The sequence below is a fragment of the Poecilia formosa genome, unplaced genomic scaffold (genome assembly GCF_000485575.1).
Source record: "Poecilia formosa unplaced genomic scaffold, Poecilia_formosa-5.1.2 Scaffold0, whole genome shotgun sequence".
NCBI classification, from domain to species: domain Eukaryota; kingdom Metazoa; phylum Chordata; class Actinopteri; order Cyprinodontiformes; family Poeciliidae; genus Poecilia; species Poecilia formosa.
Window position 1 is genome coordinate 2,131,210 of NW_006799939.1, and position 15,319 is coordinate 2,146,528.

Consider the following 15,319-nt stretch of genomic DNA (forward strand, 5'->3'; position numbering starts at 1 on the left):
ACATGTTGGTGTAATTTGAATCTGGGCTTTGGCAAGACAGTTGTCTCTTCATTTGAACCATTCCTTTGTGGGTTTGTTGATATTTTTCTTTGAATTATGACCCTATGTAAACTATCTGCACTGTTTGATACAAAGCAGAATTATTTGAATCCCTGAGAGCAACCTGCACACTCTCATGACAACATAGTAGCAGCAAGATTGCAACATCTGATGCTCCTTACTGTAGTCAGATTGTTTTCAATAACAACCCAACCCTTGCTAAGCAAACTCTGGCCAGAAATGTTTAAATGTCTGTTTTTAATAGATTTGTGGAAAAAAACTTCATTGCAGATTACAAATGTATTCAAGCAACACCTGACTTTCTGAAAGTCTTAGAGGTTTGGGAAATATTGGTCAAAATGTATGATTTATTGTTTGTTTCTAAATTTCTTAATCTTAATTAGATACATTTGTGGTAATGTCATTATCTACAGACTGACATTAATTTGAATATTATTGATTAGAATATTATTGAAAAGTTCATTAATTTCAGTAACTCCATTCACTGAATGGAGACCAGTTAGAAACACAGCATTTGTTTCTTGCTTACAGATGATGACAACACAACATTTAAGATGAAAATATTATATCACATCAATAAAACCATATATCAGTACAGATATATGGACTTAATGAGAAGTATGTTTAATTTAGATATGTTTAAAAGTTATTTTCAAAATGCACAAACCTCATATTGTAATTTCTTGAATATTAATGTACTCATATTTTCTAAGGTATGTTTCCAACTAAATTATCCTACTTTTACATAATTACAAAGAAAGGGAGGATTTTCAAAACATTTGGATTTTTTTTGTCAGAATCTCTGTGTGAACTAGTTCACTGATTCCCTTATCAAGTCGATTTGGACTAACTACTGAGTCGGTGTGTTAGAGCTGAGATTTAGTTTGCAGCCTTTAGACACCAATTCTCAAAGTGGATTCACTTAACATCTGCCATTTGGTACAACTTCTAAAAAGCTTGTAATGTTTAAAACATTATTCGATTTGAAACTTTTCAAAACTGTCGTCTTTTTTTTTTTTTTAATTGAACCTGGTTTAAATGCAGTAGCTGTCTGTTGAGCTGCAGACGCTAGGACATGCCTGTGGGAGCTTAGAGGAAATCAAGCAGTGCTATATTTACTCGCCTATGTCATGGGAATACCGCCTGGCGGTCGGAAGAGGATGAAACGCTTCAGGATTTTCGTTAACGTCTAAAAGAACGGCTTATCGTCCGCCGCTTTTGGAAACTTTCACAGATTCCCACACTTACTGACTTCTGTTTTATTATCAGCCTTTTTAGTTGACTTATCATGTTTCCTGCTGCTTGCCTGCTTGTCAGTCTTTCTGTGCTTCTAATAATTCACATTTTCTAAATGTGAAACAAAACTTTTAATTTCAGACTCGTATTTAATAGCTGAAGGGAGGAAGATAGGGTTATGCTCACTGATTGGTTTTAATTGAATGGAAATGGGGGGATTGTTGCGACATTCATTATCTAAATGAGGCCATTTGGAGTCGGAGGCATTTGATTGCTGCTGAAGCGTGTCTCGAGGCTGATAGCGTCCTAATTGCAGTTGACCCGGTCATGTTCCTTATTTTAAGAGGGGAGAATATTTGGACTGAGGCACGGTCTGCAAGTCACTCCCAGTTTATCCTCAGAGTCTCTCAAATAGGTTTATGTAAGTTGGGGAGCTGTTCTAAAACACAAAACCAGGTGGCAGCAAGTTTCTGTCTATTGAACCCAAAATTATGTCAACTTTAATTTAGCATTGCCCTGGCAAATGGGCTTAAATGAATGTCTTAAAATGACTTTTTTGTGAATAAAATGCAAACTTCTTCATGAAACCGATTTGTTTTTACTGGGTCAACCCAATTTAGGTTTTTTTTGCATTGTAACATTTTTCAAAACACTTCTTCTGTAATCTTGTTCTACTTCATTATGGCCATTTTATTTGTAGAAAATGATGTAATTGCGAAGAATTTTGGATTTATTTATTTATGGATCTATATCTCTTTGTTTTGGTTGTCCTTACAATTACTTATTAAAGCTTAAAATCATTTGTACTCTTAATTCTTCTCTTGCTTACTTTACTTGCTTGTTTTTTAAAGAAACATGAATCCTGACACTTTTCCCTTAACCAACTGTAATTTGTGATGGGTAGGTAAAATGCTGAAAAAATTGGAACATTTTTCATTATATTAAATGCGTCATTTTTTGAATCCATTTTTGATCTGTAAATGCTGCGACCATCAGCCTGTACTTGGATACCCTTGATGAATAAATGTATGGAAATTGGAGATTTTGTTTTTCCATTGTCAGTTGGATTAAAAACTACCACAGCAACAAAGGGCCCTCAGTTTTTCTCTTGTGTGTTGCTGCCTTCAGAATGAGAAAAATTAATTGTAAAAGTCTGAATTGGGAGGTCAGTACCGAAAGGGGAAAAAAGCCTGATGAGTTCATCTCCATGTTTTTGTCAGACTGGGACCGAGAGAAGCTTCTGGAAGCCTGGATGAGTAACGCCGAGGAATGCTGCCAACGATCAGGGGTGCAGATGCCCAACCCACCCCCTAGTGGCTACAACACTTGGGACACACTGCCGTCGCCCCGGACACCTCGCACCACCCGCTCCTCCGTCACTTCCCCAGACCAAATCAGCCTCTTAGCGGTGGATGACGATTCCTCTCTGGTGAGAAATTTGCAACGTTTTTTTTTTTTTTCCTTTTTCTCCCAGTTTAGACGTTTGTTGGCGCTGATCTGTTTAATACAGAACATTCAGGTTGGAATAAGGTTTCTCTTCAGTACGCACTGTGATATAAATGCATTACAGTGCTTATGGAGACTTCCGTTACCTTTCCTCTTGAAGTAGTTCTCTATGTCCGTCATCAGCAGACGCCATGGGGATGAGTAAGGATTTGTTCCAAAAAATCTGGAAAATAAGTTGACTTGCACTTGCTTCAAAGAAGGGGGTTGAAAAGAAGGTTGTTTGGTATTTTTTCTTTTTATTTTAATTCAGATAAAATCAGCTGTAGATTTAGTGGAGATGTGAAATGCAAAAATGGCAGTCCGGAGAGAGCATAAGGCTTTGCCGACCAGTTTGACAAATTGCCCTGAGCATACTAGCCTCAGTGTAACATCTGGCTGATTTTGGATGAAGTCTGCATGGTTCCAAACACATAATTTTTTCCCAGTCGATCGTATTAGCTCTCGCACATCTACATTCGTTTAGAAGTCATTATTTGTTAGTATTAGTTAGTTTGTTTGTAGTAACTGGTGTGTTTGCCAGTTGTCTGACCCACAAAAATAAACACTAACAGAACCCATCCTCGTCTTTCCCCAAGAGAAAAAAAAAACAGTTTTGTTGATTTTGGTTTAAACAAGTTGAGAATCGAGTAAATATTGACATGCTTTCCGGAAAATGTTAAAAAGGCAAGATTTGGGTTCTTATTGATGAATGACCAAGACGTCTGTGCTTATGATATAAAGATAAAGGTGATGAAAGGCTGCCTTATGCTACAGTTAAAATTGATAGCTGTGGAAATTTAAAGTTTAGAGTGTTACTATAAATCAAGAGACTGGATATATTTATACGTAGTTGGCTGGGACATTCATTGGCAGTCCAAGTTTGCCTTAAAAATGAACCACAGTGTATAATTACGGTAGCTTACAAATGTAATTTATTAATTGTCTGGTGAGTAATTGTTCCATTTGACTCACACTGTCTGCACTCTTGGCTCTTCGTGAGCGTAAATGCACTGTGCCAAGTGCACTCAAGGACTCATTTAAGTCTGCAAGTTGATTTTTATCATGTTCTCCAGCCTAAATCAATAGTTTCATTGTTGAACTACACTGCCTCCTCTTTGTCTTTTTGTGTGGGGCAGTCCTCCAGTATAAGAGCTCCTGTCTGCCTGGCCCCGTTTGTTTTTTTCGTGGGTGTGAGAAAATACGTCTGCTAACAGAACGGTCATCTGTGATCCCTGTCGATTTTGAGAGGTCGTAATCTTAGCAGTTATCCTTCATAAACCGACCTTTGTTATCGTGTGGACTCGCACCCACGGACACGTCTGATTAGTCACCGCTTTCCCGTCCGTTTATATTCCAGAGGATAATGAAGTCTATTTACACATCTAAATATTTTGGAACGTTTTCTCAGAAAGAATACTCTTAGTGTTTAGGCTTGAATAAAACACTCCAAACGAAACAAACAAAAAACCCAAATCAAACATAATGACAAGCCGGTGCATGTATTCTATGCTAAGACTTTGAAGTTTCATTGTGGCCTTGTAGTCATCTTTCTATCTTAATGTTTTGTCTCTCAGTGTGGTATCTGCATGTCTTCCATCTCCTTCTTTGAGGAACCTGTTGACATGTCCTGTGGCCATGATTTCTGCAGAGCATGCTGGGAAGGGTAAGTAACAGAAATCCAAAAATCTGGATTTGCTTCAAGTGTGGGTCTCCTACAAACACCAATGTCAAGGCTGACATGGATAAATAAAAGCCTGTTCTGTGGTATCAGACAGGAAGAGAACGGTGGAAGGAAAAACAACCTGCACATGCATTAATCAAGGGAACACTACAGTTTTCTTTGTACTTTAATTAACAGTAATTATTTTGGTGAAATGAGTATGTTAATCATAACATGCCAATAATAATGAAGCATTAGTCGGTGGTTCATTTATTCTAAATCACCTTGTTTAATCTGGTCTACTGTTGCAGAGCAGCATAAGAGGGAAAATCCTGCTACGAACTGCAGTGTTTCTATGGATGCTTTTTCAGGATAAATATTCATTTTTATTTGATAAAAAAAATAAAATAAAATATAAAGATGCAAAAATACTTCAGATATTTTTTCTCATGAGTTTCATCACAAAGGTTAAGCATTTTTATGAGCTCAATGTAAACTCTGAAGGGTGAAGCCTAGTTTTGCTCCTCCGTCTGTGTTTACTCTGATTATTATGCGAATAAGTAACTTTTGGTTGCTTCATATATTACAAAATATATGGAGAAATTGCATTTGTGTCAAAATTTGTTTTGAGGCTTTAAATTAAAATGTCAATCTTAAAAAATTGAAGGGGAAATTTTGTTGAAGTTATGATACCAGTGAAGTTTTCATTAGTGTTTACATACATAAATCATTGACGTCTGTAAAACCTGTGTCCTTTTGAAAGGTTTCTCAATCTAAAGATCCAAGAGGGAGAAGCGCACAACATTTTCTGTCCAGCCTATGATTGTTACCAGCTGGTGCCAGTAGAAGTCATCGAAAGCGTGGTCTCCAGAGAGATGGACAGGCGATACCTGCAGTTTGACATAAAGGTGCATTTAGTTTAATAAGCATCTCTGTTATTCATGCAGATGAACTCTGAGGAGAAAACCTCAGAGTTCAGGTCAAAATCTTGGAAACTGATGTTAGTTTGAGACTGTATTTGTACTTCCACATTGATTTCTAGAGATAAGTGTTTCTTCTCAGAAACAAGCTTTTATATTTATTTCTTAAGAAGTAGCTCTCACAAATAAACAATAATAATTCTGTCCTCACCTGTCAACATGTGTATTTGAATCAATACCTGTCTGTCTTTAATTAAAAAAGGCTAAGATCTTCTATACAACACAGAATAAACGAGAAATCTCTTCATTAGTGATACAGTCATTCATAGACCAAGATTAGGACTTTGTGCTCCTGAAATATGGCAGCATTTCACATTTCAGAGTCTGTTTTAATCTGTAAGCTGGTACAGTCGTTTCATTCTCATTAACCCCATCAGCTAAACCACCAATGTTTTGTTGAACTGCTGACTAATTTAAATCTTCTTTTCTTTCTCCCTTTTTGAAGGCGTTTGTGGAAAACAATCCAGTGATACACTGGTGTCCTGTTGCAGGATGTGAGAGAGCAGTACGACTAAACGCTCAGGCCCCTGGAACCTCCAACGCAGACCCTCTAAGCTTTCCCCTGCTTCGGGCCCCGGCAGTAGACTGCGGCAAGGGCCACCTCTTCTGCTGGTCAGTAAGATGAATAGTGCTGCTTTAGGTTTATGCTGCTCATAAAATTGGCAGTTTTGGCTTTTCAAAATTAGCTGAGAAATAATACTGGTGAAAGAAAAGTTTGTTTTCTGTTTTAAGAACACTTGTTTTGTTTTTCTCTTGTTGAGAAGATGGCTCTCTGTGAACTAAAGAAAACCTTAAGATAAGCTCATTAGTTGCTAATTCTTTTTGAAAGTTTGGAGTTGGTTCTGTTTTTCATATTCATCACTGCCCTTGCATTTACCTTCTTGCCCACTGGTCTAACCTCTAGCCCACCATGATTAATCCCACCTACTTATAATGATAATAGCTTAGTGCACCTCACTTCATTATAGCGTTCTTGAAAGTGGCTGGTGGGTACCCTCAGGAGTTTAATTGACACAGCATTTGTTAGGGGAAACGGATCTAACATGGGTTCAGCTTTAGCCATTTCCATAACAAGGAGGGTGTAGAGATGAAATGCAGATTTAGCCGTCTGAAGGTGAATCAAGGCTTTTTCAATATCATTTTTTAAGACCTTTCTTGTTTGAGTGCCTTGTTTTAGACTTTCTTCATGTTTATTCAGAATGTAAACCGTGCTCTTCCTACTTTACATTTATATGTACTTTATTAGGGAATGTCGAGGAGAGGCACATGAACCCTGTGACTGTGACACATGGAAGCTGTGGCTTCAGAAGGTCACTGAAATGAAACCTGAAGAATGTGAGTATTTGTAGCTGTTTTTGTATTTCCATTAGTTTCCAGGCGTGTTGCGTTGTTTCAGTTTTAACAGCTCATACACAATTCTGACAAAATCACATGTGGGTAATTTGTTCTCTTACTAAATTCGAAATGGTTGTACACAGGACTACGGAGTGTGCATAGTCTATTAATATGTTTTTTGCTTGTCTCCAATTAATTTCTGTTCTGGGAACCCTATTAGATTACTGGGTAGTACATTATTATTACAGAATAGTTGGTGTGTTATCGCTTAGTTTGTTTATTTTTCTGCGGAATAGTGATAGATTTGGGAATAAATTGCCTGGTACTTCTTCATAGTAATTACAAGCAATTTGGTAAACAAATTAAATTGCACCATTTTCGTGACAAATTATAAATTAAAAAGATTAACCCATGTATTGGAAAATTGTTGCAATGTCAAAGAGCAGTAATTGGACTGTAAGCAATGTAATAGATGATTTAAGATGACCCAAGTTGCTCCTGAGTGCCAGTTTTGTTGATGTGACGGGAGAAAAATAATGGCAATTATTTTGTTTTGGTGCCATCTCCTGTTCGATTTCCCCTGATTCTCTTTCATGCTGGCATTTCAAATGACAGATCAGAGATGCTTTGTTAATGGCCAATTACACTGTTCAAATGTGTGTATGTGTTGAGAGTGGGTGCATCGGCGTCCTGGGAGATGTCTGTGAAATACCTGAGCAGCACACATTGCTCAGGCAGGGCAAGTTCCCATTCAGCGTAGTAGTTTGTATTGATGCTGGTGTAATAGTCATTCTCATTTGATCTCATTACGTTTTTATTTGTTGTGTTTACTCCTCCTCTCCCCCACTCCTGTTGCAGTGGCTGGCGTAAGTGAAGCTTATGAGGATGCAGCGAATTGCTTATGGTTGCTCTCCAATTCTAAACCCTGCCCCACCTGCAAGTCTCCAATACAGAAAAATGAGGGCTGCAATCACATGCAGTGTGCTAAGGTACGCTACAAAAGATGGTGTCGACAAACTTCTTACCAATGTGACATAAAACAGCATCTACTGGGCATTGAGTTCAGTTTTCTTTTTGAGTTTTACAAGTATCTAAGAAGTTCTTTATAATGTGTTCTTTTTTCTTATTTATACATGGCCACAATTAAGGGATCAAACAGAAACTATTCATAATTTCATCTTGGCATGACTGCTTTAGAAAATTTGAAAGCAATTTGATACGTTCCAACCTAAGAAAGATCAAAACTGGAATATAACTGGATGTAGCAGGAAAAAGCCGATTAACATCAGCCTCCTGGAGTACAACTGGATTAGAGACATTTAGCTGAATATTGAAGGGCATGTATGCAAATATTTGAGCTTTTAGGTATTATTATGTGCATTTAATTCCTGTTTTTAACATTCATTGACTTAAGGTTGTGCAGTAAATTGCAAATATATCATCTTGACAATATCAGTAGGTCCAATATTCATATTGCAAATGACTGGAGTGCATCTGCGATATGTCGCCTAATATGTACCAACTGTTATGAACTTGCATTTTGAAGGCTAATGTAACATTTAATCAGTTGGCGTTTCACGGTAGTAGACGCTCGCACCAAATAGACATGACATTGTTCAAAATGCTAAAGGTCACACAGTGTAGGAAACGCAGATGAGATGGGGAAGGAAGAAGATAATGAAGATCTGATATAGTCATTGCAAGATTTTGCAGAATTGTGTATTTTGTTATCAACTCAAACTGAAAAAAGAACATCATAAATAACTAAACCTGATGAAGCAGATAATGAGCCGATGTAAATCTCCAAAATCTTAAGATTATATTTAGAAAACAACTTGGTCTGAATAGATAATTTATAAGCTACCACTAAAGCAATTTGACACCTCATATGCTGACACACTTCTTCCTATTTTTGCAAATTTAGGATCCCTTTAAGCTCTAAGTGGATTATTGTTCGATACCAATTCATTTAATTTTTGCTTTGATGTTTTATTTAAACCATCCAGGTACATTTTTCAGAGTTTACGCTGTTTTTCAATTATATGATTATTTCCAAACAATGTGCTCAAGACATGAGAAGGTTTATTTAATCTTATGGATTAAATAATTTACCTTTTTTAACATTTGGAAGTGTCAAAAAAAAAAAAAAAGGCTGTAACAAAACCTTACATAAAAAAGAGCTTTGGAGTTTCAGACTAAATACTTTTGACTCTGCTGAACACCTGTCGTGATTCTGAAGTGTCGAACATCTTTTGAAGTCTCTTGATCCATTTTCGCACACACAGTCTCCATCCCTGAAACTGTTGAGATGTTCCAGAGGGGCAAGATGTGGGAATACTACATTTCCTTTGATCCTCTTGAGAAGTCAAGTAATAACTCTGCAATGTTGCAATATCTGAAGGAGTCAGTGATTCATACTTTTTTTTTTCTTCATTTATACACGTCTTATCTATATGCAGCTCAGCTTCTGCTTAGTGCTGTTCTGGCTCGTCTAGTATGGAGACACAAAAGTTAAAACTACCAACGTGAATTATTAACCTTTCCCATCTCACAGCTCTACTTAATAACAAATGGCGACCTGCTGACTGTGAATCAACAGCCTGAAGAGGACTTTAGGTTTACATGCTTACACAGAAAATACTTCTTGGAAGAAACCGATTTCACAAATAACAGGAAGAGGCTAGTGAAGAACCATCCATTCTGGCAATGACTAACGACAGCCTGCTACGTAGTCAAGGCTGAAGAACTGGTGAAAAGTTTGTGTCAGACAGATGATCAAAAAAAAAAAAAATTCTTATTGCTAAGGCAACACATCTAGCTGAAGATAAATGATGGTTTGGGGGCGTTTTTGATGCAGTTCCAGCCGATGATGCTTTTAATCACATTTCAAGGCATATTCAATCAACATGTTTATTACTCTGTCAAGTTGTGCTGTGTTTTACCTTCAGGAACTTATCTGAAAGGTTTCAGTGTTGTCAGGCTGAAGGACAGTGAACTCAGTCCAAACTCTGCTGCACAACAAGCCCTTTAAAAGGAGGACCGTGTTCTGTTAGTCATCTGACCTCCACCTTTTAAAAAGGCTTTGGGATCAGCTTCACCAAAATGTTCAAATCCTTTAACCAATAAGTCTGTGGGGGTTTTTTGGGGTTTTTTTGCCAACATGCTTGCAAGTGTGAAGGAGAGACTGCTTCCTTTAAAACTCTCAGCTAGGATAGTTTACAAAGCTTTGATCAGATTCAAAGTTTGCAACTTTAACATCTACACTGTTTATACCAGTAATCTTATTTAGATATTGACTCTCATTTTCAGAGAGACTTGTTTTTAACAAAAACACAACATGACAGCATGGTAAAAAGTAAAATATGTGATTATAAAGAGTCCAGAAATACTTTTAATTTCCCTTTGGAATAAATAATGTAATTATTATATATGCCAAGTTTCTTCAACAAGTCGTCATAGATGGTGATTCTGTGGGCAGAAAGGATCCCCGGTTGCAGTCAGTCTTACAACAAATCTGTAGAGAGCTCTGACTGAAGACTGTGGCCGTTTCCCTAAAAGAAGCAAACTCCAGAGAAAACAGAGTAAGCCGACTAATGTAGCAAGCCAAATAATAATACTGCTTAAGATATGTGCTTTATTTAAAGTGTTAGAACATAAGGGATTTAGGTTCTTATTTGAAGAGCCTTTATGTTAAAAGATGACTTTATAGTTTTTAGGAGATAGAGTGTGTTCACTTTGTAACATATTGGGTTTAAAAGATAAAAGCTGTTTAAAATGTTGATGGATTTCTCCGGCCTCTCTATAAGCCAGATTCTGTGTATTTTCCTGTTTTTGTTTTGCAGATAAGATTTTTTTTTCCCTCTTACTTTTGCAATTTAATTTGTGCAACAAGAATGGCCTTCAACCAAGCGTTAGATTTCATTTGTACTTTACACAGCTTGTGAAAATTTAACAAAGGGTGAAAATCTAAAGATTTGTTTTTTGTCTAAACTTTTTTAAGGTTTTTTGTTTCAAGTTTAGCTTTATGAAGGGAAATTGTGATGGCATGTTACCTGATAAGTCCGAACTACAATTCCTCCTATCACTGTTGCACGTTTCCCTTAAAGAACCACACTGCAGTCATACTGGCGGGATGTTGCTTATTTCACTATGTGACAGTCCTGTTGCTTCCTCCACTGGTTAAAGGGGCTGACTTGAGACTTGCTATTCACTTTGGTGAAATGGAGCTGCCTTCGCGAGCTGAAAGGCCATGTGAGGCTGAGCCTCTTGACCTGTTATTACCTCGTAAAAAATTGTTTTAACCTCACTGCTGGGAAACATGGGAGACAGTGTTGCCAAGGAACTGCCATCTTCTTCCTTCTGTTCTTTCGTTGCACTTTTTTTTCCCCTCCTCTATTGTCTGTCCATTTTACACCCTCTTTGTTTGTGTCTTTACTTCCATTTACCACCCTTCCCTTCTTCATCCCCTCCGCCCCACTTCTTAGCTTTCGCATTGGTTTTTCTGAAGTGTCATGTAAGTGTAGCGTTACCAGGACAACACAGATGTCAGCCCTTTGTGTCGGCTAGCTTGTCACCCATAGAAGCACTTGTGACACAGAGAGAAATTACTTAGATGCAAACACGCTGCAGATCCAAGCACTTGATGCGTTTGTTATTCAGCAATGCCGATGGGACTGGTCGCTAACGTTGTCGGTGTGCCTTCTGGTGGCAGCAGACTGCAAGGAACTGTGACATCTTAAGAGTTGCTGTTATGATGCAAAACATAGATTTTTCCTTTATCCTCTGTCTGTTAAGACAAATAAATGAGAAGCTTAGTTCAAGTAAATAATTTTACTTTCTAACTTAAACTCTTCCATTAGCTTATCATTTGTAACTGATTGTAATTCAATTAATTTTCAAGGTTTTAAAGTGGTAAAAAAAAAATCAATAGTTAAATCAATTGAGCTGTATCTCAGCTTCTAATTTACCACAGGGTAGGGCAAGTGAATATTATTACTTTGCTCTTTAGTCTCAGGAGTAGCATCTAATTGCAGCAGATGCTGTAAACGAGATATTGCTTTTCTGCTCCGCCAGTGTAAGTACGACTTCTGCTGGATCTGCCTGGAGGAGTGGAAGAAGCACAGCTCGTCAACCGGCGGCTACTACCGCTGCACCCGTTACGAAGTCATCCAGCAGGTGGTGGAACAGTCGAAGGAAATGACAGAGGAGGTACATGCAGCCACACTGGAATTGGATTCGGTTATATAAGAGTTGTACGTTATTTGCAGTGATTCCATCCCAGTAAGATGTACTGTCTTAAATAAGATTTCACAGCCATGTGTGACAACAGGGAGCAGACACGGTTGCGTGACGGCAGCTGTTATTTGAGTAGCCCCCTGTTGCGATGATGTAAAATAAATATTTCGCAGGCAGCCAAGCTTCTTCTCTGTTTATTAGTTTTTTTTTCATGAAAGCATTAAACTGAAGAACAACTCAGTATTTAATTTGATTCATATGAAAAAATGAAGAGGAGGTACTGCTTGCATTGTTATGGTAAAAAGAACTAGAAAGGGGATTATGAGAAGGCAAATATATGTGCAGTTGATATTGTTCATACATTTTCTCAAAGCACTCAATAAACTATGCCAGCAAAGGCAGTGTTTTTGTTGAATTATATTGACAATAAGGTAATTGTAATGCACTGACAGGGTTTTTCTTAATCCTCTTATTTATGAAACAGAAACACATATGTAGTAAACCACATGAACCGCATATTTTATTCATTAAGGGGTAGTCAAGGGCAGCTTTTAAACCTGTTGATTTAATCATCCAATACTTCATCAACAAATTTAAAGGAGTGCTTCTTCTTTTTTGCTTAATAGTATGAGCGGAAAGTCATTGAAAACACAAATTACACACGTTTCCCGTCACAAAGTCTCCTGCTCACAGGTGAAAAGAAGCTCATTCTTAGTCTCAGTTTGCATTCCTCCCAATCATCAGTACAGATTTCACCTTTGGCACGGCTTCCTTTGACTCCTCGGATGCAGGGTATTAACACTTTGTCTGTTAGGGAGAACAACATGTTCAGGAGTTTATTGACTGTGACTGTCTCGTCACGGTTTTGCAGGCAGAGAAGAAGCACAAGAGCTTTCAGGAACTTGATCGTTTTATGCACTACTACACACGCTTCAAGAACCATGAGCACAGCTATCAGGTAAACTTTGCCTCCCTCTGTTGTTTCATTTGCATATCATACTGACAGGCGTGCAGGCCAAGAAACCTTGGGGGAAACTTATCTCGCAGACAGACAAGCACTCATTCTGAAGTCCTAATCTACAAAGGTTGAACCTTTTTGTATGATCCAGCTGTAATGTTATAATGTGCAATGATATTAAGTAACAGCTGAAGTAATTAACTTTTTTTTTACAACTGCAACCTTGGTATTTAACATCTGACACCATGTTAACAATCAGTGTACACAGGTCATTGTAATAAATGTTTCAGTAGAAGCTTTTCTTTATCGTCCTAAAAGCATAAAGACAAAGGAACTTTTCAGGAAACAGTGGCTGGTTGTCATTTTATGGCTGATTGGCGTATCAAGTCTATAAATCAATCTTATTACAGAAGCCATCTCTTCTCTGCACTGCTCTGTTTAACTTTGTCTCTGTTCATTGTTTGTGAGGCAAAGCTCCCAATGCTGTTTAAATGCAACAATTCAACCTTGTGGCTTCCTCGTAGCTCGAGCAGCGCCTGTTAAAAACGGCCAAAGAGAAGATGGAGCAGCTCAGTCGAGCCCTCAGTGGAAGTGAGTGTTCAGTCTGCCATGACAGTGTGAATTTTTATTACACATTTATCTGCAAATTTGTCGCCATCTTTGGCATTAAACATTTGTAAACTGTGGGACATGAGAGTAAAAATACCTAGGAAAGTCACTTAATTAGGTACATTTGCAATATTTAGCAGGCTATACTGGGCTTCTGCACAGGTTTGAAAAGTACAGAGCTGGAATTTATGATTTCTTAACTTGACCTTTGCCATTTTCCAAATTCAAGCTTTAGAGCTTAATGGAACACAACATAAATAGCCAGAAGCATTTCCTGCTGATTTACTGCACAATGCTATGTGTTAATAGGAAAAGCTCAAAATATCATCTGCTGCATATTAAGAAGAGTCCAATGATGCAATGACTGATGCTTATTACCACTATTTCACTGTTTGCTTATATTTACTTTGCAGATAATTGCACCCAAATTCCCTGTGAGCACCACTGAATGCGTCAAACTTTACCACTGAGCCGTGACATTTGCTCAATTAACTAAAAGACAAACATTTTTATTCCAGATATGGAATATAAGTTGAGCACAGTTTCTAGAAATCATCAAGGCACATTTTAACTGAAATCTCTAAAAATATGCTTCTGTTTAGCAAAGGTAGGTTTTGTTCTAATACAAAGCAATTTAGTTTTATTATAATCAGATGCATGAAATCATGTCGTCCTCAGAGTCACCCCCCCAGATAATTGGAGATACCATCTCCAGTCATCATATTTACTAATTAGTATGTATTATTGTATGGATAGAGGTTTGAATTCTGAACTCCAATAAAAGACTGTGCCTCCTTGCATTTTTCTCTGTTTTGGTAATGTAAAATGTAGAGTTTTTTCCTTACGGAGCCCTCTCGGGAAAGAAATGTATTCAGATTAGACAATTAGTGTCGGCGTAATGCAAGAGAATTAAAATTCATAACACATAAAGGGCAGTGCACCTCTTGACACCCCATCTGTAACTTAAAAGGACAAAACCTGGAATTGATTTTCTATAGGTGCTTTGTTTCTCGGATTTCTAAAACTAAAGTGAAATAATGTAGATGGGATTAAAAGGCTGTGCTAAATTGTGTTTTCTGACTCTTCCTACTTGTCTTGTGTAGGGGAAGGAGGCCCCCCTGATACTACGTTCATCGAAGATGCGGTCCTAGAGCTGCTGAAGACCCGCCGCATCCTAAAGTGCTCTTATCCTTATGGGTTCTTTCTAGAGCCCAAAAGCACAAAGAAGGAGATCTACGAGCTTATGCAGGTTTCAGAGCATCTTATTGAAAAGAAATACCAACTTCCACAGCAAGGCTGTCTTATATGGGCCAATACAGATGGGGGGCTAAAGATTTATAGCTCATGATCTTCCCCACATACCACCGTTAAACCAGCACATCTCATCTTTTTGTTATTGGATGTATGAATACCAGTACCGACACAGAATGGGCTTTTCTAAAGTATTGCAATTTGACTATTTGTACTACAAATATCTGATTCTTTTATAGGTCTGAAGAGGTTTTGATCTTAAGGCATGTTGGATATTAAATGGTCGGCAGAAGAATGTTTCTACACCGCCACCATCTGATGTGTCAATTGTAGCATTGGAATAGAGCGATGGCAGGGAACAAGGTTAAGCAGTGAAACTCCTGACAAACTAGTTACTTTGCAACAGTGCTAAGATTAATAAATTTTAAATACCAACTTAAATGTGACGGTATATATTTTTTTCTTTGGGAGTTTTGAAGCTGCTATAGCAACTTCAAAACCCTTGTTCTA

The 15,319-nt window shown here is 37.6% G+C and overlaps 1 protein-coding gene across 14 annotated transcripts in view; it reads left to right on the top strand.

The window, feature by feature from the left end:
* LOC103134616 (ankyrin repeat and IBR domain-containing protein 1) overlaps positions 1 to 15,319 on the top strand; it is a 48,212-nt gene that overhangs the window by 20,504 nt on the left and 12,389 nt on the right. For all 14 annotated transcript variants that reach the window (XM_016670360.1, XM_016670387.1, XM_007547133.2 and 11 more), the window contains 10 exons: positions 2,517 to 2,725; positions 4,356 to 4,444; positions 5,205 to 5,349; positions 5,867 to 6,033; positions 6,668 to 6,756; positions 7,615 to 7,745; positions 11,830 to 11,964; positions 12,863 to 12,949; positions 13,474 to 13,540; positions 14,662 to 14,807. In XM_016670360.1, the coding sequence (XP_016525846.1) occupies positions 2,517 to 2,725; positions 4,356 to 4,444; positions 5,205 to 5,349; positions 5,867 to 6,033; positions 6,668 to 6,756; positions 7,615 to 7,745; positions 11,830 to 11,964; positions 12,863 to 12,949; positions 13,474 to 13,540; positions 14,662 to 14,807 (1,265 nt within the window). The remainder of the gene's footprint in view (positions 1 to 2,516; positions 2,726 to 4,355; positions 4,445 to 5,204; positions 5,350 to 5,866; positions 6,034 to 6,667; positions 6,757 to 7,614; positions 7,746 to 11,829; positions 11,965 to 12,862; positions 12,950 to 13,473; positions 13,541 to 14,661; positions 14,808 to 15,319) is intronic.